The sequence below is a fragment of the Centroberyx affinis genome, unplaced genomic scaffold (genome assembly GCF_046629955.1).
Source record: "Centroberyx affinis isolate AG114_WGS23_722 - 3 ecotype Tasmania unplaced genomic scaffold, CSIRO-AGI_Caff_v1 ptg003753l_1, whole genome shotgun sequence".
In the NCBI taxonomy this organism is placed as follows: Eukaryota; Metazoa; Chordata; class Actinopteri; order Beryciformes; family Berycidae; genus Centroberyx; species Centroberyx affinis.
The window spans coordinates 7,501-30,000 of NW_027281630.1; the positions used below are offsets into that span (position 1 = coordinate 7,501).

Consider the following 22,500-nt stretch of genomic DNA (forward strand, 5'->3'; position numbering starts at 1 on the left):
GTCTCTCCCTTGCTCTCTCTTTCTTCCTCTGTGTGTTTGTGTATGTTTGTGCTCCTGTGTATGTGTCTATGTAGGTGCTATTTTTATGTGCACCTGTATGTGTGTGTGTGTGTGTGTATGTGTGTGTGTGTGTGTGTGTGTACAGACAGGTCCATTAGATCAAATATATCAGACCTGGCCATTACCAATTCTCAGGACAGTTTCACTTGGTTGCCCTGTTCTGGCGTCGGAAGCGACCAAGGTCACAGGACCGGACGCCAAGTGCTTCTCATGTTACACACGGCGAGTCCGATACGGCGGCGGGATAGGCTTCATCGTGGTAATTATCATATCACCTTTCAACCAGCAGCTATATGGAGCTCTGATAATGTAGCATTAATGGGAAATGCATATGAGGGGAGCGATCAATGGACAAATGACCCTTAACGAGGCACAGGACACTCAGCAATAAACGCTGACATTTATATAAACCAAACTACTGTGATAATACAAGCTGCCGACACAGGAGATGAAAGTGGCTCTGTTGGTGTTGTATGTTTTCACTTGACGTCATCGGTTTTCACTTCTCAGATGTGGCAAACTTTTACATCTCATAACTTTGCCTTTCTAGTTAATGTATTTCAGTAATTAGAGATCATCAGGAAAGAGTACAAGTTGTAGTTTGTGGAGCTAACAGTGTTTCCCAGATGCTTACCCTTGCCTCACTGGACTGAACTGATAAAGGTTTTTATTTCTTGCTGCTTCATGCATTACTGCCTTAATATCATTAATGAAATAAAAAAAAAAAAATCAGTATTTCTGTATTTTCCCTTTAATTTTTACTGGAATTCATTTTCTCCTGGAAAACAAGGAAAAGCAAACCACCCAGCTAGCTGGCTTGCCAAACAGCTAGTCATCTACCCATCTATCATTCACCCATCCATCTATCTATCCATCTGACATCCATCTATCCATCTAGCCATCCATCCATCTATCCACCCATCCATCCTCGCCTCTATGTCTTTATCTCTCTGCAGCCCTGCATTCCTCCTCCTCTCCATCTGTCAGTTAGGCATTCTCCATTTTCTCAACTCTGGACTATTTGACTGTACAGTAGTCTCAACATCAGTTAACCAGCCTGCCTGTTTTCACTCTCTCCTAATTTCTCCATTCTGTCACTTCTCGACTCCATCCATCACAACACACCCCACGCCCTGCGTGACAGTCATCTTAAAATATCACCGCTAAAAGTCTACTTCAATTTAATGGATCATAAGGCTAGAGCGTGAATATTTAGAGTGTGTGGCTGCCGCCTGTAGATTTAATCTGGTGCTGCATAATTGATGGAGAGACATTGGCAAACTCACAGATCATTAAATGTGATAGTAGATTTGCCAAACACTTTTCAGAATGGTTTATGCTCAATGTCTTGTCAGGGCTATATATTTTGCAGAGAGACAGCTCCTGAAATCTGGGGAGATGATGCTGATGCAAACTACCCTCCGCCTTTTACTTTGTTCATCCAAAGAGCTAAACTAACTTACTTAAGTTGGAATTTTAATATACTGTAAGTGCACAAAAACAAGTTATGACTCACTCACACAAACACAGTGTTCTGGTGTTTCTGCAGGTCACAACATGTCTATAAAATGTCAGTTATAATGAAATTAAAGATTGATGTTGCCACAAAAATCAAAGTGAAAGTGGGAAAAATAGAAAGCTAACATAATGTAAGTCTGTGCTTCCATGGCCGATCACCTACCAGAGACACTCTCTTGCACTGAAGAAAACACATTTTTAAGACTTCTCTCTCATCTCTTTGCTATCTTTCTCTCTGAGTTTTCAATTCTGTTGTCTGATTGTTGTCCAAAGCACCCTATTTGCCCTTAATCAACAGCCACCACTGATTGGATATATGAAATGAAATTGAAGTAAATCAAATTTATCTCAGTTGTCATCATTAGTGCTGTTTTCCAACCACAACCACCAAACCCCACACATCCTCTCCTCTCCTCTCCTCTCCCCTCCTCTCCTCTCCTCTCCTCTCCCCGAGCCTCCTACCTGGATCTTGATGGGCCAGCTGAAGTTGGAGACGTAGACGTAGAAGGTGATGTTGTGGTGAAGTCTGAAGTTGAACTTTTCACATGAGAAGCTGTCTCGGTGCTCCTTGATGTTGCTCCTCGCTACGATGGGCATCTCCTCACCTGAGATGGTGCCAGCTGTGTGGGAGAGAGAGATAGAGAGTGGCTGGATTGAGGAAAAGGGTGACAAGGAATAGAGCAGGTTAAAATAGACTAGACTAGACTAGACTAGACAAGACTAGAACAAAGTGTGTAAAGTGTCAAATATATAAAACAGAACAGAAAACTTTAGAATAGAAACGAAAGGAGTGGAGTCTGGAGTCTACCCTTAGAAAACTATTTTTTTCTATATTTTTTTCCATTCTAGCACCCTTCCATTGGATCCTATCAAAATAAAATGTAAAATCTGATTTGTAGTGATTAGCATCTTCACAGTGTTCAGTGTCTGCCTCATATCTGTACAGAGGGGCTACAATATCTCATGAATGTTAAAGGGATACCATGACATTTTGAGTTTTAGTTGATTTTATTATTTATTCATTATATTATTCATTATATTGTGTGAAACCAAGGGGCATCAGACCCACACGCTAGCTTGTGGTTTGGAGTTTTCCTTGTTTTCAATGAGGAATACTGACAACTGCTCACAAGCCATTTGTAGGAAAGCTGATGGACACCTGTACCTTGTATTCAGACTGCAAGCAACACAATCAACAAGTCACCAGAAGTCCAATTCCTATAGATCTGTGTGACCGGGGAAACTTAGCCGATGTGTGGACGGTGGTGGAAAACTTGGCCAACGATGTGATAAGCTAACTACAGCTATTCAAAGCTTCCTAGTTCTCTACAAACTTTTCTATTTAAAGATTACAGGAATAAACATCTCAAAACGATGCTTGGAGACCAGATGTGTCTGCTGTCAATGGTAAACTTGTAAATATTTATTTTTCTGTTTATGTTTTTTTTTTGTCAGCAAGTGATGTAAACTCATTAAGATGACATTACGACAGACAGCACCACAGCAGCAAAAATACATGATGTGGCTGTTGAAAACATTGTACAGTAGCTGCAAAAGACCACAACATAGATGCAATCGGATACTCTTGCATCACCTGCAATTGGTCAGAATAGAGCAACCGATTAACCAAGTCGTTCACAGTGTGAACACCCATAATGTGGTAATTCTCTTGTGAGGAAAAAATTGACAAAAATTTCAAATATCAAGGTATGCCTTTCAGCCGAGGCAGGTAAATTAACGTTCAGAAGCAAAAGTATTTTCATGACTTTTCCTAGTAATTCTCACCATGGTTGTAAGTTTCTCTCGGTGCTGAAGTGGTCTGAATTCAGTATCCTTCAACGCATTATCAGCACTTCTGTATTAATGGGCTAGTTTTTCAGACAGTTTGAATAAAATATTACCACCTCCTGCTTTATCAGGGCCATAAAACACTCTGTAATAGCCAGCACACAATCGCACACACCCACACACACACACACTAGAGTACCAAACTGGAGAGTCTCTGGGCCCCAAGACGCTGTGAGTGTGAAAGCAGAGTGCTTTTATCTTAATTGAAATCAGAAAAAAAACTTTTTAAAATGCCCTAATGCCTGAATTTAAAATAGCTCCCAATGTGTTTTGTCAAGAGGGGGAATCCCCTGGAGTCAAGAAGTAAGTGAATCTGACCATTTTACTTAAGGACACTTGGCCACAAATGAAAGGTACTTAGTGTGTCTTTAGAGACGGCCAGCTAAATGAATGAGAGTTTTAGATACACTCTAAATAAAGCGCACTCAGGGATGTAGACTGTATCAAATGATTCTTAGTTACATTTTAGATTACAGCTCACTTTTTATGCAATTAGACAATAATGAAATGTCACAAAATGGCCTTTTTATTAACCAGATCTTGACTGAATATTTACTAGTCAGACAGTTGGACTGGGTTACATCTTCAGCAGAATAAACCACGACTAAAGGAGACAGTGCCCAGTGTTTCAGTACAGCAGCTTATATCTTACCATATATATATTTTTTTACTGTCCCTACTAATTCAATATTGATTACCAAAGTGATCTAAAGGTTATCTAATCATTATTAGTATTACCATTATTTTTCTTCTTAATATATTCCATCAGATATGATGAGAAGCCAAAAGGCCTCATAGAAAATCAAAGAAAGGGTATTTTTGAGACTTATGTCAGTTTACCTGTTGAGCTTAAGGACCAAGTGATGTTCAGGTTGAAGTTGTTGGAGGCGTTGATGGACATGTCGAGGTTCTTATTGGCCTGCAAAAGCAAGAAACAAAAGAAAAGGTTGGTCACATGGACAACAGAACTTGTGCATTATGGGATAGCAGAGGCTGAACTGATTTTTGAAGTCGATGGAAGGAAAGTGACTGAGCTTTAGGAAGAGCAAGTCAGATAATATTCAGGCATTTAGATGAAGAAAGTTTGCTTTCTGTCACTGTCTAACAGCAGATGCCAAATATTAATCGACACCATTTAGAGAATAAATGTTACAGTTTGTTCTTTTTAAACTATGGATGACACATAATTTCAACTTCAAGCCTTTAGATAATGAGATTTTAATGAGAAATTGTCACAAATGTGAAAAATTGAATCAGTTTTATTTGCTTCTTCATCTGAAGGCTTCATGTTTGCTAGATGGATCAGGCTTATTAAATAATGTGATGAGAAAAGAAAAGTGTGTGTGTGTGTGTGTGTGTGTGTGTGTGTGTGTGTGTGTGTGTGTGTTACCTGTTCAGGTGTAGCCATGAAGTTGATGGCGGTGTAGTAGTGGTCATCCTCCTGAAGCAGACTGAAGGTAAACTGGTAATCTATCAACAGGTTGTCTAGGCAACAGAGAGAGAGGCATAGACATAGACAGAGAGAGAGAGAGAGAGAGAGAGAGAGAGAGAGAATAAGAGAGAGAGAGAGAAACAAAGAGGGAAAGACACAGACACAGACGAAAAGAAAAGAGGGAGATAAAATGAAAACAGTGAGTGATTCCAACTGTTCACAATCATTCTCAGCAGTAAATTACTGGGTTATTTGCACCAAAAGTTTCTGGGAGTTAAGTGTACTTGTGATGACTTGTTTGGATAATAAGGCAGTTCATAGTGGATTTGTTTTAATTTTGCTTCGGTGGGTTTTGCCTGCCTTTGATCGCACTCATTTTCCATTCAAGAATGCCACTCCAAATAAAGTCCCCATTCCCTTTTCTTCTTTTGATGTCACTATCAAACACAGGCGGATTTATGAAAGTAAAAATGTGGGAGATGTTGACCGTGAGTCGATATTCAATTAGATGAATAAGGCTACAGTGGTGGAAATTTGGTGGAAGATTTCAGACGGTGACAAAAGAAGTATGCGCACACACACACCTACACACACACACATACACACCTACACACACAGGGAGCACTCCAACTTCTTACACAAGCATATGGGCCAATCAATAGAACATGAGTGAGTGTCTAAATAATCATGTTCTCCCAGAGATTTAATCATTTTTGAGAGTGGCTCCCATTGAGTGTCTGGGAGCGGCTTTTTGTCAGCTAGACAATGGGCAACGTATGGAGAGAATCACAGCCATTCAACATCTGGACAGACAGCGGGAGCCACACTGGGTCACCTTGTCTGGCTGCCTATTGTGGGGAGACTGGGGAAGAGAGAGAGAGAGAGAGAGAGAGAGAGAGAGAGAGAGAGAGAGAGAGAGAGAGAGAGAGAGAGAGAGAGGGTGGAAGGGTGTGTGTGTGTGTGTGTGTGTGGGAGGAAGAGGGAGAGAGAGAGAGAGAGAGAGGCTCTTTTTAGTTAATCAGCGTGACTGCTGACTGCTAGCCCTTCAGGGTAAACCAGGTGTGTATGTGTGTGTGTGTGTGTGTGTGTGTGTGTGTGTGTGTGTGTGCCTGCTAGGAGCTGTGTAATGCCTTCACACAAGGGAAGCTCAGGTCAGAAGAGACTCAGACAGACACATGCTTCTCCTTGCTGTTGTGTTTTCTGACAGGTAGGAAATCTGTTATCACTAACACCGTTTATCTACACTTGCTCTTAATTTTAGCTTAAGAATCTAAGGCCTTTGACATTGTAATATATATTCTAATCAGACTCCATTGTCAAGGGGGTGTGACTCTTGCAAGTATGAAAGAATGAAAAAAAATATTAAAGAACCACCCCCTTGATTATGATTCATACTGACAATGGAGTCTGATGTTTCTCCCTCTTTCAACACAACTAAAACAAACCAATTCTACATCAGGAATTCACTCAAAAGCAGGCAGAAAAACAACTGAACAATATCAAATGCCTACCATAACAAATCTGTTACCGTCGCATGAACTTAGCCAAAACAAAAAGAGCTTATTCAACGTGCTGAATAGGACTATCACTAAATGCAAAACATTACGTTTGTGGATATGTATTGATCATGAATGTGTAACGTTACATTTACTTAAAAAAAAAATGCTTACAATTGTAATTAGTAATGTCATTTGGTGGATTAATTCAAATGCAGTAACCTAATATAACCACTTTTCCTTAGTTTTGGATTACCTTGCCTTGCAGGATATAAACAAATAAATACAACAAATTTATCACTTAATAGAATTTGTACAAAAAACAACTGTTTGGCCAGTATTATGATCATAACCTACAACCATTATGGACTATTAAAGAATTGTAAATGGATGCTTGTACTTATAATGTTACATAATGTGTAATTATCACCCATTATATCTAAATGCCATTCTCTCCTTCAAACATGCTTCTGAGCAATCCAACAATTACCTTCTTTTTTTTTTTTTTTTTTTTTTTTTTTTTAAGTTTTCTGTTATCTGAATACAACTACTGTCAAAGTGTCCTTGAGCAAGGCACCTAACCCCTAGCTGCTCAAACAGTAGAAGTGAGGAACTGTATGAATGTGAAGCAGGGTGTTGCTGAAAAAGAGTGCGTGCGCTCAGTCAGCTTTCCTGGACAAATAAACAGTGTTTTGTTCAGTAATGCAATAAATTCCTGTTATATTTTTGTCATCACATTGCTGCAATCCTGTTACAAATAATATGTTACTCCCTAAAGGTGAGTGGCAGCAGTGGGCAGAGACACTGAAAGCTCTTTGGGACGTTCACTGCAAAGAAACTTTCTCTAACAGTAAAGAGAGAGAGGGAGAGAGATGTTTAGTATCACCTTCCTTTCAGCTGCGCAATCCTGAGGCGTCACCAAGACGAAAGCAAATTATGTTTGACAAACACCCCTGTTTTGTTCAGCCTTCATGGCAAGTTAGCCCAAATAGCAGATATCATCAGATCAAAGAAGGTATTTTTTCTTAACATCTCTCTCTCGCTCTCTCTCTCTCTCTCTCTCTCTTCTCCCTCCCTCCCAGGCAGACATACGCTGCTGCCGAGTTGTTTATCCCATAAGGGTCGTCAGTACAACTTCAGAGTGTTTGGGTTTTTTTATACTCTGTAAAGGGGACAGGGAAGTGTGTGTGTGTGTGTATATTTGTCCATGTTTGTGTGTGTGTGCGTGTGTCTATTTGCACTTGCATGCGTATCTATACTATTATGCATATGTGTGTTTCTGTACCTGTGCATGAAAATATAATGAAATGAAAATACAAAACCTAAAAACTTCTCTCTAACAAATAAATTGCATGAGTTCTTCTATGTGTGTTCCAATATGTTTGATTTCATGGCTGTTAGAAATACAGTATCAGCCTGGTTTAAAAGTTCATCTCACTTAATTAGAACTCCCATCCGAGAAATCTGGCAGCAATTTCACTTAGGCAATCTCAATTACACGCATACGCGTGTGACTTCTCACTGGGGATGAATTGTATAAAGGTATCACAAAAGGTATTAACGATCCCCAAAAGAACTGAAATAGAAATAGTCCACGCCAATTTCTCAAGTTCACAGATGGGTGATCTTATTACCATAATATGTAAGTTGATTCAGCCTATATGAAATAAACCACTCTGAAGGGAATGAAAAGGCAGAAGAGAAACCCTTCGCTTGGAAAGTAATCTGATATTCCAGCAATCTCCTTCGAATAAAAATCTGAAACAAGCGTGAATGCGCCTACAATGTCAGTTTGTCAGAATGCCTTGCTGAGGTTTCATTTAATGCTTGTTAACAACTCATTATTTTCCATTTGCAACACCTGCCTGACAGAGCAGAGGCCAGATAATACAACATTGCCTTACTGAGAAAACAGGTACAGCACCAGGGGAATAAACACAAGGAGAACATGGATTCAATATCGGACCTGACTGGAGGTCAAGGTATCCTGGGAAACGCATAGATGAGCTCAGGTGGCCCTGATTGAGTTTATCAGACCCTCCCTGTTCTTTAACCAGATCATCTATGGAATGGCCACAATCAGAAAGGTAGCAATGTGTCGATTCTTCTACATGGTCCATATAACATCGCTGTTGAGTAGTCGATTGTGTGTCGAGGATAACTATTGGGACACAGCAGGGCTTTGACCTGATAGGACCAATTAATCCACACTGGTTAGACTGTCAGCAAACATTGAGGCATCCTGGACTGATGCCTGATCGCAGCCTAATGAAGGGCCTCAGGCCAGGGACTGTGTTGACTGCTGATCACTGCAGTGCGACGGCTTTCTTATGAGGCTGGAATTGGATACAACATCCACTAAGTTGCAGTTATCTGTCATTTTACTACGAGCAAAAATATATTATCACATCCAATAGGAATTGGGTGTATGGCTTGTCAACTTTCTTCATTCAAGTGTGTATTTTTTTTTTTTTTTTTGCAAATATGTAACAATACAAACAAAGAGGTCAAAGATAAAAACAAACAATAACAGATATAAACAGATACAAAAACAATGATGACAAGATAATGGATTGGGAGTGTGAAAAGTAAATGGGGTTTGGACAGAGGGCTACATGAACTTGTCCTGGGAGAATTAAAGATTTGGGTGATATGATTAACTTCCAATTATGAGAAGTATTCTGGAGTGGATGTGCTGTATGTGTTATGTCTGTATATGTTATATGTCTACATATGTATGTATGTGCTTGTGAGAGGGTTATGTGTGTATAAGATAACATGACGTTTGTCTCCTGCCCTCAATTCTGACTTCAGACATGACATCACTGTTCACTCCTCCTTTGTCCATCCTATCTATCACTAATTGTCCTCTAATTGTGATTGTGTGGCTGTCAGTAAACATTGAAGCTACTTTCATTCGGCCTGAGTGCGCTTGAGCAGCAGGCCTGAGGGCAGCGGGTGGTGCCGACTGTGGACCGACTGGTGTTAGCTGGTAATTCGACTGACTGCTGGTCTTTCCAGTGGACGTGGTGGGACACACTTGGTGGCCATCGCTAATTAGATGTCCCTTGTAGCTAACTGTGATGGAATATGACAGCGGTTCATTAAAGAGTTGCCACAGTGATGTCAGCTCATAAATACTAGCCACTCAGCTCTGACTGGGGGCAAACTCATTAAATACCAAAGCCGCTATTCACCAATCGGCCGGTGGTTCGATATGACAGAGTGTTAACTGAACCAAAGCATTTCGCTCTCCACTTCCTCACTGAGTGAGCTGGGGAACACTGCCATCAATAGCTGGACACACACATTTATCACAGACTAGTTTGATGAAAATGTCTCGGCATTGGTGAATTTCAGACTGTTACTTAAGCAGGTGCTTGTTTCCAGTGTGGGGGAAAAGTATCTGTGATTGACACGACTTCTCTCGCTATATTGCTTAATTATGGTGCCTTGAAGCCAAGTATTGCTGTCAGATATAGTTTAATATCTGTAATCCAACAGGGCTGTGTGTGTATGTGATGTGAGACCTCTCAGACTGAGGCTGATTAATTGAACCAGTTAAGATCAGTTTTGGCGTAATTCTGTCATTTTGACTGTGCGCACTCTGTAGTGTGTGTTTCTGCAAAATGCATGAACCAGCCCTAAGTCTACCTCTGGTGTCACTGCTTCTCAGATGCTCGGTCTGACTGAAGAGCTGAGGTGAATTTGAGGAGATGCTGAGGAAACACACTGCCTGTGGCGCGCAATAGTGGCACGCACATTTCTCATAAAGATGCCACGATATCTTTTGACTGAAGAGCCCTTCTTCAAAGTGGCTGCCCAGTCTAGTGCTACTGCTACAGCATAGTTAACCGTCGATGGAGGCTGATTACACCTGACGTTGAAACAGTACCTCTACACGAAGGAGAGGAAGAGAGAAGAAGAGAGAGAAAGAGAGAGAGAAGTACTAAACATGTCTGATTCACAGCAGGTATCTATAATGGTCCATTTATGTCAAAACAACACACTAAAAGCAAGGGGTTGGATTGGTTATGACATTCAGCTGTTCACCCTTGAGTAGCTCTTTGGTTTAGATAATGCCTTTCTATTCACCTTTAAGAAGTTCGAGTGCTAGTGCTTAACCTCAATTCCTACACCTACTAACCTTTAAGTGGTTTCTGTCAGACCTCCTGACCTATGAAGCGGACAAGCAGTCAGTTACTGCCACATGGCTGGAATGAATCCAACCTGTCGCACTCTGCACTGCCACCAGAGAAATATTGGCAAAGGAGGCTGTGGTACTTTTACTGTTAAGGCAAACTTTCACTTATTATTTATAGCTTTTAGTACGTAGTTCTTTGTAAGAGTTTCTAAACTGACTGACTGTGCCAGTTATCAGTCATTTGTCACTTGCAACTTTACTTTTCCTTCTGGTAGTTATAAAACTTCTGACACTTAAATTCAAATGTATCTATTTTAGCTTAATTTATTTTCAACTGCAGAAACTTTATCTTTAAGTGAATGAAATAAGTGAATGCATAATCTATATCTGTATTAACATTTTAACTTAATTTAGCGAAATCAATTTAGCGGTAATCTGGAAATGTGATAGCCAGAAATATGTTGACAAATTAATTTATAGCTAGTGGCTGTGCTACTGCTAATGCCTATCTGATAATGTCGCACACAAATCTGGATCCAGCCCCGCATTTCTGGACCGCACCTTGAACACAACTACAGTATGTGAGTCTAAAGGGACTGCGTTGGACAATCTTGGACAGCACTGGTCCATCCACATGGGCTAATACTGAGCTGTCGCACTACTCTCTCCTCATATTCCAATTATTCTCTCTGCTGTCAGCTGTCTGAAAACATTTCACCACCCATATGCATCAAGGTAGAGCAAATGTCTAAAACTTCTAAATCTGTCTGAGTATCCAGCAAGGACAGTACTGCCTCCCATACATATTGCATGTGATTTTCCCAGATACAGATAAAGCCTTTTTCATCAACAGCACCTTCCTTGCAGTGACGTTTGAAGGCTAATATTGACCTCAGCCATATCTCAACTGTGGCATGCTTCTTTCAACGCACAGGAAACGGATGGCTTTTAAATCTGCCATTTATATTACCTAACTCTGTGTGAGTGTGCGAATGGGTGGCTTGTGTGTTCATGCGTGTGTATGCGTGCGGGTGCGCTTGGTCTTATTCAAACAGAGCCAGCGCCATTTCATAGACGGCAGAGAGATAATGTCAGATTAATGACAGAACACAATGTAGTCAAATACATCAGAAATACACACAGCACTTCAGCTGTGGCCATGGTGATATCAAGGAGCTGTGCACCTATAGGCTTTAAGAGGCCTTTAAAAGTATCTGTGTGTGTTTGTGTGTGTGTGTGTGTGTGTGTGTGTGTGAGCCTGTATGCATGTGTGTTCTCTGTAGCCGTGGATTTAGCAGTGGGCACTAAAAGGGCATTGCATTGGTGCCACCTAGTGCCTTCACACCTCAGTCCTGACACCAGCAGACATGGGGAAAGCACATGGTATAAATAAACTCTGAAATAAATTGTTTAAAAGGCTTTTAGATTCTGTAGAGCAATTCACAGGTTCAAATCTTAGTTCTTTAGTTGTTCATGTGTTCAAATGTCAACTGTATTGTCACAGACCATTCAAATAACATGTATGATTTGTTGAATTGAGTGGTGTGCTCCTTAAATGGTCAGCTTTCACTCTAAACTAGATTTTGGATTCAATCAGTCCCTTAAAAGAGATATAAGTGGTTTTGATACCAGCAACACAAGTGAACCCATGTTACCATCTTCAACCACATTCTTGAATAGGGGTTGCTGGATGTGATCAAAGGCATATTTGAAGTGACCGGTGCAGTCTGTGACCTGACTCCTCTGATTGCTGTAGCCCTTCTATTCCCGCTCATTGAATCCATGATAGCCCCACTCAGACTGGAGGGCTATTGACATTGACAGGACTTGAACTTTATTCCAGAGTGCTATAATCTTAAAATTGATGGCGGCAAGCCATGGAGTGAGTGTGTGTGTGCTTGTGTATGTGCATGTGCTTGTGTGTGCCACAAAACATCTGTTTTGACTAGACTGAGCATTCCTCTTTTGTCTGCCCTTTAAAAAGGAAAGCAAGCAATTTGTTGTAAATGAGCTAAGTCAATGTGATCCATGCTAGCATCTGGAAACAGAAAAACAAAAGCCTGGACACACAGACTCTTTCTATCTCTCGGTTTCTCTGTCTTTTCCTCTGTCTCTCCTCTCTCAAATATATGAAACTTTTATTTCTAACCCTTTGTGACACAAATTTAGTGGGTTTTCTTCCTTATTAAACAGACAATGAAAAGATTAGGTCAGAGTACGGCAGGGTTTAATTAAGTTTTTCACATTTATTTATCCAAGGAAAGTCGGCTGAGCAAGCTTGCTCTTTTGTAGCAATGTTCTGCTTCACATTCACACAGTTCCACACCCAGTAAAACCACTCTACTACTACTCTACTACTCTACAGTAAAAGTCATTGTACTGTCGGCCACTGGGCATCTGCACTGGAGCAGTTACAGGCTAAATGCCTTGCTCAAGGGCACCTTGACAGAGCTGCTGAAAGAGGGGAGAACATTACTCATACACTTACTCCACCTACATTTTTGGTCCAGGGATTCGAACTGGTGAAACTCTGATACATGCTGCTGCCACCCATGAAACAAGTTTTCTTTGTTTTTCTACTTTTAAATAAATATGAGCACAATTTGGCTCAAAAGAAGATAAGTGGTATGAGTATTGTTCTACATAGCACCTTAAGCACCTTTCCTTTTCAGTGTGCAGACACACTAAACACACTACACACACAACAGACACACAAAAGAATGGACTGGAGATATGGACGGAGCGTGTGTGCGTGTGTGTTGGTGTGTGTATGGGGGAGTTGAGAGGTGATGAATACGGTATGTGTGCGATTTGTGTGTGTGTGTGTGTGTGTGTGTGTGTGTGTGTGTGTGTCTGAAGGCCAGGGAGGTGAGGGAGACTCAGGTGTAGAGGCAGCGGGGTACTTACAATAACATGTTCCTCGGAGAGGGTTACCTAGGTAACGGTTCTCTGAGTCACATCTGGAACAACAGAGGAAAGGAGAGACAGGCAGAGAGGGAGAGAGACAGAGAAACGGGGTGAAAGCAAAAGAGAGAGAAAGAATAATGGCATTAGCATTCAACAAGGTTTAACTTTTGCAAAGACAAATCTGTGTGTGTGTGTGTGTGTGTCAGGTGAGCCCCTGCTGCAGGTATTGTCCTCTCCCAGCACTATGTGAGGTGATTTCCCTTGACAGGCCTGTCTGGCCATAGCTTCTCTCTTTTACCCAGGGGCACACACACACACACACACACACAGACACATTAACACACACACATACATGTGCACACATACACACACATCCACATAATTATCAGAGAGAACACCTTGAACAATAGCGAGAGAGAAAATAACACAACTCGGAGTGAAAGCTTATAGATGCTTGCTTGAAGTCTCCAATCTGCCACGCTGACCTGCTGAGGGGCTTCATTCAAAAATAATGTATTTGCATCTGTGCAAGGGGAAAAAATGATTCATCAGTCAATGTTTAAAAAATGGAGATGAATTGCAGGTGTGAAAATGTTGATGGTTTGTATGCAGAGGTCTCAAGATAGTAGTAGCAGTACTTTATTAATCCCACTCTGAATTTTGCTTTCATGCCTGTCATCTCTGTTTCATTCAGAGGTTGTAGAGGTTATTTTCTCCTTTTGAAATCAACTCTTTTTGAATGAAACTCTTCACAGTGCTGGTTAGTGGAGAACAGAATAGAACAGGCATCCTTCAGCTGACTATGGCTAAAGCAAAACGCCACAACATTTCAGTCAGAGCTGAGATGAGACAGACCACAGTAATGTAACATTTCGAAAACCTGAAAACGTGGAAAAACATTTTATTTAACTTCCACTGCAAGTCGCTGCTGTCAAATGACAATCTCCTATCACCGAAAAGTCAGCTTTTTCATTTACATTACATTTTTACATTTGTGGCATTTAGCTGAGGCTCTTAGCCACTGTGACTTACAATGAGTGAGCAGACAGTGGTTCACTGTCTTACTTGAGGACACTTCCTACAAGACACACTGCTGCTGACGGACACTAATTGGTTATTGGATGCTGTGACCTTTAGGTTATGGAACAGTCTCTCTGACGAGCAGAAGGCCTTGCCGCCCGCAGAATTAGGAAAAACTTGATTTTCCAATAGAAAACTTGTGAATTTTTGAAAATACAAAATGGGATTTGCATGGGTTTCATAGGCGTCGTGGTCCTGGAACCTAAGGACCCTTAAGGATGATGTCAATTTTAAGTTATAGCAAAAAGAATTTTCAGGGTTATAAGGTTTTCGCTTATCATCGCGGAATGATGTGCACGTTTTTGAGGCTATTAAAGTGTCAAGATAGATCAAGTGCACCTGAAGTAGTTCAGGCCATAGTTATAAAAATTATTGCTTGGCACAAGAGAACAAAAGAGAAAGTTATTAAACTTCAACTGCAGTCCATAAGAAAAAAAATGGGAAAAAAATGTGATAACAAGACTAATTCTCATTGTTATTATAATGTCAAGGCTTCAAACCATGTCCTTAAAGGATTTTTGCTGCACTCTGATGGAGTGGTATTAAATTTGCTTTGCCTGTGTGTGAGTGAATGCTCTCTGTATGGCATTTAGCCATCTGGTAGAGTTTAAGAATGAAAACAAAAGGGTGTTTATTGTCACTGCCACAGAACCTCAAAAATATCAGGGCCATGCAGAAAAAAAAAACACGAGACCGCAAACCCATATGCAGCTCTTTGACAAGCTTAACTAAATATGGATTATAAATCATCCAAATGCACCCTGCAGTCAACATACTTCTTCACAATGGAACAGAGCGAGAGAGGGGTGTGTGTGTGTGTGTGTGTGTGTGTGTGTGTGTGTGTGTGTCTGTGTGTGTGTGTGAAAAGGCAGAGGGAGGTAGGGCCAAGGAAAGAAACAGTAAGACAGAGAGCAAGAGACGGAGCACAAAAAACATCGGGGGAAAAAAAAAATGACAGAGCTTGAAAGTAAAGGAAAAAGAGGAGAAAGTATGAGAGAACAAGAAGGGCAGGTAAGGTTTACTGCCCTAGTGCTCAATGGGGTGTTTGTGAATTCTCTTCTAGTGCTTTAGCAGGAGGGTCACAGAGCAGTGCTGGCCGTTGAATATTTCATTCTTCTATAAACCCCGGCCAAGGACAAGGCCTTAAACCACGGCTGCCTCACAAAGCTCCCATCCTGAATCAGGAGTTTAGAACGACAATAAAACAAGAAAAGTGGGAAGATACTTTTGTTCCAGTAGCAGCACACAAGCCGCTTTAAGAGACCTGCCCTCAAGTCAAGCTCTAGACTACCATGCTCCTTTAAACTGAGATTTCTATTTAAAGCCATGGTCCTAGCCAAGAAACAAGCTGAATGTGATGAACTTTTATGTCAATTTGTCAGTGCTCAGTGACTCTTATGTTATGGCTTTGATAGAAAACTACTAGAATCAAAATGGCCATAATCGCAGATAGAGGACATACAAATTACAACACTTGGGAGCAAAGCAGTGGTCTGCTTGTTGAGTTGCATTCATTTTAAAGCAAGAACTCTGTGAAAGAAAAAAGAAAATCAATTTCAGAAATAATGTGAATGCAGCAAGAAGAACTTCCCACCTGCCATTTTCACAACCTTGACACTTCCACCTTGAATGGCTGAATAAAAGTTTCTGCATGTCAGGAATGGGAGGCAGTAGAGGGCCATGGTAACACTTCCTGGCTTTTCATAACCAGCCTCCTTTTCTATGTCGCCACGGTGATGAATAAGTTACATAGAATTAGTACGTTTTATTTTAATTTTTACAAGAACAGAAATAAAAAGAATTACATATTCCACGTAAACATCCATCGTGTTGCATTAACACATTTACCTAATCTTAGCTAGTCTTTAATTCCCATCCTTGGAGGTGGTTAATAGACAAAGCACAATTGCTCAAGGGCACTGCACTATTTGGTACCAGATTTCACTTTAAAAAAGCCTCAAACCATGATGGGACAGGACAGGGACAGTATTGCAAAAAATCCTAAATATGGCTTTATAAATATGCTAATAAGGACATTTAGCATACTTTTTTTTGTTCATATAAGCAGGGGGTCAAGATGCCTTGAGGGATGGAAGGGAGGGAAGGAAGAAGAAAGAAAGAAAGAAAGAAAGAAAGAAAGAAAGAAAGAAAGAAAGAAAGAAAGAAAGAAAGAAAGAAAGAAAGGTGGCATGTCCTTCAGACTTAGAGACTTGGAGAGGGGCAGCTTAAGAGCGGATGAGAGAGGCTTATCAGAAGTACAGTTTGGGATCTAGAGAAGGGACTTGGAGAGGGCAACGTCCTCTCAAGAGAACTCTGTGACTTTAAAAGCTTCTCAGTCGGACCCAGCCGACCCACAAAGGGCCGCATTGAGGGCTAAGCCCACTTCAGCACAAGAAGATTTATTGTGATGAATGTGATGTCATAAAGCGCCATGGGGGCTCTCTCTCTGTAGAGCCAAATATGATCTAAAAAAAATACTTCTCTCTAGGATTTTAACCACAAAATGGTTTTGTGTTAACGTGATACTCTTGATCCACGTTTTCACACACACAGCCACACACACACACACACACACACACACACACACACACACACACACACACACACCCACGCACACACACACAGGGAGGTCAGAGGCCAAGTTTGGTTACAGAACAGCAACCCCATATATATTTTATGTATTCTCAATGTATTTATCTGTGTACACTGCTGGTTAAAAGTTTGGACACACCTGATTGAATGTACTATGTTTTTCATCATCTTAAAGCCATTTTGATTTAAAGGCTTATGCTTAAATGCCTGAAATTTGTTTCTTAGACAAATATAAATAGTGAGGTTGATGCCTATGTATGAATTTCTTTCCAAAGCCTTTGCCTTTCCATCAAGGCAAAGGGCGACTACAGTAAAGAATCTAAAATATAAGATAGTTTTGATTTGTTTAACACTTTTCTGGCCACTGCATAATTCCATTTGTGTTATTTCATAGTTTTGATGGCTTCACTATTATTCTAAAATGTGAAAAATGTGTGTGTCCAAACTTTTGACTGGTATGTTTTTTTATATCTGTGGAAGGCAAGTAACCGGCCAAGAACATTAGTGTTGTGATATATGTGTCGGGCCCCACATGCAGAGCCAGTTAAAAGGGGATAAGAGGACTAGGGAGTGTTATTCTCTCTCTTGGGGGACACTAAGTCTTGGACACAAAGCGCTAACAAAAAGGGGGATGGACACTTAAGCTGCTTACAATAGCCTAATGGGGACAAGATAAGGACCTGACCGCCTCATCACTTAAAACACACTCTGACACTGGCACAGATGAGCGCGTGCACACACAGACACACACACTACCACACACATGAGTGACAAGCGTGCTGCTCACCCTGCTTTCACACACAGACACACTCACACACACACACACACACACACACACACATAAGTGACAAGTATGCTGCTCTCCTTGCTGTCCCTATAAACCCTTGCAAAGACAGAAAAGTTGGAGATTAAAGGTCATTATGCTGTTGAAGTTCCTACTTGAGTATGTGTAACTGTGTGTGTGTGTGTGTGTGTGTGTGTGTGTGTGCGTGTGTGTGTATATGGCTGTTTTTCAGCGCGCGCTTAGTAAAACACTGCAAAAACCCAAACCGAATCATAAACTATATTTGTAACACTCAATATGACAAACACACACACACACACACGCACTCACACACACACTCACACACACAAACCTTCTCTCCAGTCAAGTACAGCAAAAGATGCAAATTAGCAGTCAATTAGAGGAGCTCTACATTTGGAGAGGAGGCCAATTAAAGCTAAATCAACACAATCAAACAATCAGACAGACAAAGCAACATGGGGGAGAGAGAGAAAACAAAGTGGAGACCTCAGTAGAGTGTAGGTTAAAGTCCTGCTGAAACACACACACACACACACACACACACACACACACACACTAGGAGAAAAGTAAATACAGTTAAGACTAAAGCAATAGTGAATAATCTAATTAAATGAAAACTGTATCCAAATATAAACCATTGATATATCAGCTGGGGGTAATCTGGTAAGCAAACACTTCTTGTATACACTGTATACTTTACGTATGGACTGTATGACACATGATGCAGTGTGCCAACTCTCCTGACATGACAGCTGGATTTGTTTCACTTGTTGTCACAGACGTCATCACCTTCTTCACGCTTTGAGCTACCTGTCTGTCTGACAGCTGTTACTGTTCAGACTTTCATAGATGGCCTGTGAAAACAGGGTTCATTAGCTTTTGATATGACAGGACTTACTGTAACTGTGGTTTTCATGCCAAGAGAGCCGGCAGCAGCACTCATTTCTATCAATTTAACCTACAGGTCTGTAGGATGGACGCAAGGCATAGGAGGTGTGTCCATTTAATACGGTTTCTGCTATAACTAAATAATCATTCTTGTTCACTTCAACAATGTCCATATTTCATAATTCATTAAGGGCAAAAAAAAAATTAGGTCTAGAGGACAGAAGAGAAGAGAAGAACAGAGGAGAGGAGAGGAGAGAACAGAAGAGAGAGGAGAGGAGAGGAGGAGAGGAGAGGAGAGGAGAGAGTTCCCAAAGATGCGTGTGTGTGTGTGTGTGTGTGTGTGTGTGCGTGCAAGTGTGCATGTGTGTCTACAACAAGCGGGTGCTGATGTGAGTGCGGTTGATGTGGGAGGACAAAAGTGGTGTGAGCAGCACTGGAGCAAAGGACAAACGCTCCCTGGGAGAATCCACTCCATAACAAACACTCAAGAGAGACGAGAAGGACAGAGAGAGAGAGAGAGAGAGAGAGAGAGAGAGAGAGAGGGAGAGAGAGAGAGAGAGAGAGAGAGGAAATGTAACCTCTATTGCCTTTCTTCTTGACATAAATGAAACAGAAGACATGGGACAAGAGGTCCTGTGCAAGAGGAAGTGAAAATATATTCACACACACACACATACGCAAAAGCTGCTTTACCTAACAGCTCCATTATTTCAGACTCTCACCCTGTATGTGAGTTTACACAGAACACACACACACACATATACATACACACATGCATCCAAACACCTGCTGTAACCTGAGGGCGCTTACCATCCACCCTCGGGGGGGAAATTGCTCGTTCATAATCAAAACGACAAACAAATGGCCCTCTACTTGGCACACCATTTTGGAGTGACTCAGGCAAAACAAACAGCGCTGTGACAGGAGAGGCATTTAGAGAGAACTGGATGTGACAGAGAGAGGGAGAGAGAGAGAGAGAGAGAGAGAGAGAGAGAGAGAGAGAGAGAGACAGAAAGAGAGAGAGAAAAGAGAGAGAGGTGGAGAGAGAGAGGGTGCTGGTGCAAATCAAAGGTGAAAGCAACTGCAACACGCAGGCTTATGAATGCACAAGTGAACACAAATGCACAGACACACACACACACAAACACATACATAAACACACACACACACACATTTCCTGCTTTCAGTTGTCAGCCTCGGTGGAGTCTTCACCAGAATAATGAAATATCGGCATGCGCTGAAGAGAACATTACGTTGAAAAGCCTGACACACGCCGAGCTAACAGGAGTGCAGTGGCTGCACGGCCAATTCAACACTCTCTCACTCTCAACCCGCAACTCCATCAAAAACAGCTTCATGTCAGAGGCATCAATAAAACAAACTGACCGACTGTCAGTAGTGTGCCAATCAATAGTGGGGCTGAAAGATATTGACAAACATTTTATTCTAATTTGACAGAATATTGCAATTGTGATTTAAACTGCCATTCATATCATCATTTTTCTTGTCATACATTTTTTAGAACTTTAAATTTTTTTAAAGAAAAGTTATTTTGTTAAAAAAAAAATAGATGTCAGTGTGCAGGATTTACTGAGTTTGAGTATGATGAAAGGTTTTCACCAATATTGTGCTTGATTCATGGACCAAAGATTACCTGCAGCTCTAAAACACCTTGTTCAGAAATCCATTTTGGACGCCCCTCTCTCTTAATCAATTAATTGCAGCCTCTGCGATTTGGAAATTGCAAACGTTCATGTTGCGATTGCATTTTTTTTTCGATTAATTGTTCAGCTCTAATCAATAGTACACAATTTAATTTGACGACAAAGACTGGGAGACTGCTCCTCAATTTGAAAACCAATTGCTGAAAGGTGAGGAGTTCAGTTAAAGCTGAGAGTCACTTAAGGGTATAGTTTAAGGTTAAGGTAAGACACTTAGAGGTGAAGGTTAACGTTAAAGTTAAGGGTTAATAAATTATGTTAGAGTTAGGGTTAGGGTTTGCAGAGAAATGGCTACTGTGAAAACAATATTAAACAAAATACTCCTACTACTAATAATAAAATAATGGCAATAGTAACTATATAGATAATAATAACTACATTGGTACAGCACTTTTCTTACCAATGTTACAATATGCTGCAAAATGAACGGAACAAATGAAACACATTAACAAACAATTAGCTGTAATAAAGGGAAGACTTACATTGCTGGTTCCACTGAGGCCCATACAACATAAGGGCCCACTGAGAAACCATATTAGACTCCCAATAAACACATTAACAGAAGTACTACAGCATAATGAGAGCAGTTACAAGCAAAATGCAAGTTTATGAAACACCTACTCCACACACGCACACATACACAGACACACACTCACACACACACACACATACACTCACACACATTCTGTGGTATCTATAATAAATAATACACGAAATACAGTATACATGATTAAATAAAGTGAACAAATCCATTTGATTTCTGTCTCTTAGTCTCATCATACTGTAGGTTCCCTCTGGTATACACTACATTTACCCACACACACAAACGGACACACGCACACACACACACACCAGTGTGCTCCGCCTGGTCTGTTAGATTTATTGATGCAGCATTTTTCAGTCTGTCTCCATGGTGTGTTGGTCCACCAAGCCACTTAGGATATTATAGTGCTGCAGCGGACGAGTCTGGCACAGTCAGGGGCAAATATATACACACACACACACACACACACACACACAAACACACACACACAAACACACACAGAATCACCACACAATCACATGCATGGACACTTGCATGGAACTGAAACGCACACATCCTCATAGAATCCCTGCCTGCCCGACCTACTGTTCACCTACAGACCTACAGACACACACAAAGCGTGTAAACAAACACACACACACGCATGCACACCACACCACACTTTCTCACAAAGTTAACGTGCTAATTACTATCTTCTGATTTTCATTAACAAATAGGTGAGAACTAACTGGAAACCCGCTAATGGACCACACCTCCACGACTGGTGCTGTGAATGTGTGTGTGTGTGTGTGTGTTCATCTTTCTACCTGTCTGTTTCTCTATTTGTGTGTGGGAAAGGAACTTCTGCTAGCTGTTTCACTGTTCCTCCAGTCTTACATGGAGGCAGACAAGTTTTACCCAAAACAAGTTTTGTTGTTGTTGTGGTTGTTGGTGGTAGTCTTAAAACGAGGGCCGAGAGTTTCTTATTCATTTCCTGGCAACTTTCTGATCACAAACTCACTTCTCTAACCTCTAGGCCAGTGGTTCTCGACCTGGGGGTCAGGACCCCCCAGGGGGTCACAAAATAATTGTGTGGGGTTGCGGGATGGTTCATGGGATCAGAAAAAAACACATTTCTACTATACAGATTCACTTTTTATTGTCTCTAATTTAGCTTTTTTCTTTTTTCTCTTCCTACAGAGACCAATGGGACAAACTCCCAAAAAGTCGATGTAGCCCTTTAATGTACTGAGCAATATTCCAATACATGCAACTAAAAGCATTTATGCTGCAAAGTAGAGAGTGCAAACAGTTTCAGAATGTGCGTGCATGCATGTTTTACACTTTAAACACACCTTGATCTGGGATTTGAATACATTACAGTGTTCTCAACATTTCATTCTCCAAACTGACACCACTTCCCAAGCTCTGAGGACAAAAAGAGACCATACTGGAGTAAACTCTTCTTATATACTCACAGTTGACA

The 22,500-nt window shown here is 40.9% G+C and overlaps 1 protein-coding gene across 1 annotated transcript in view; it reads right to left on the reverse strand.

Annotated features, from left to right (window-relative positions):
• Window positions 1-2,040: 2,040 nt before the first annotated feature.
• Window positions 2,041-22,500, reverse strand: part of LOC139662297 (attractin-like protein 1) — a gene marked incomplete at both ends in the record, with an annotated part of 90,514 nt that continues 70,054 nt past the window's right edge. Inside the window, 5 exon segments of the mRNA XM_071540948.1 lie at window positions 2,041-2,198; window positions 4,267-4,345; window positions 4,817-4,911; window positions 13,406-13,458; window positions 22,493-22,500. The exon segment at window positions 22,493-22,500 is cut by the window's right edge and continues 86 nt beyond it. Of these exon segments, the coding sequence (XP_071397049.1) occupies window positions 2,041-2,198; window positions 4,267-4,345; window positions 4,817-4,911; window positions 13,406-13,458; window positions 22,493-22,500 (393 nt within the window).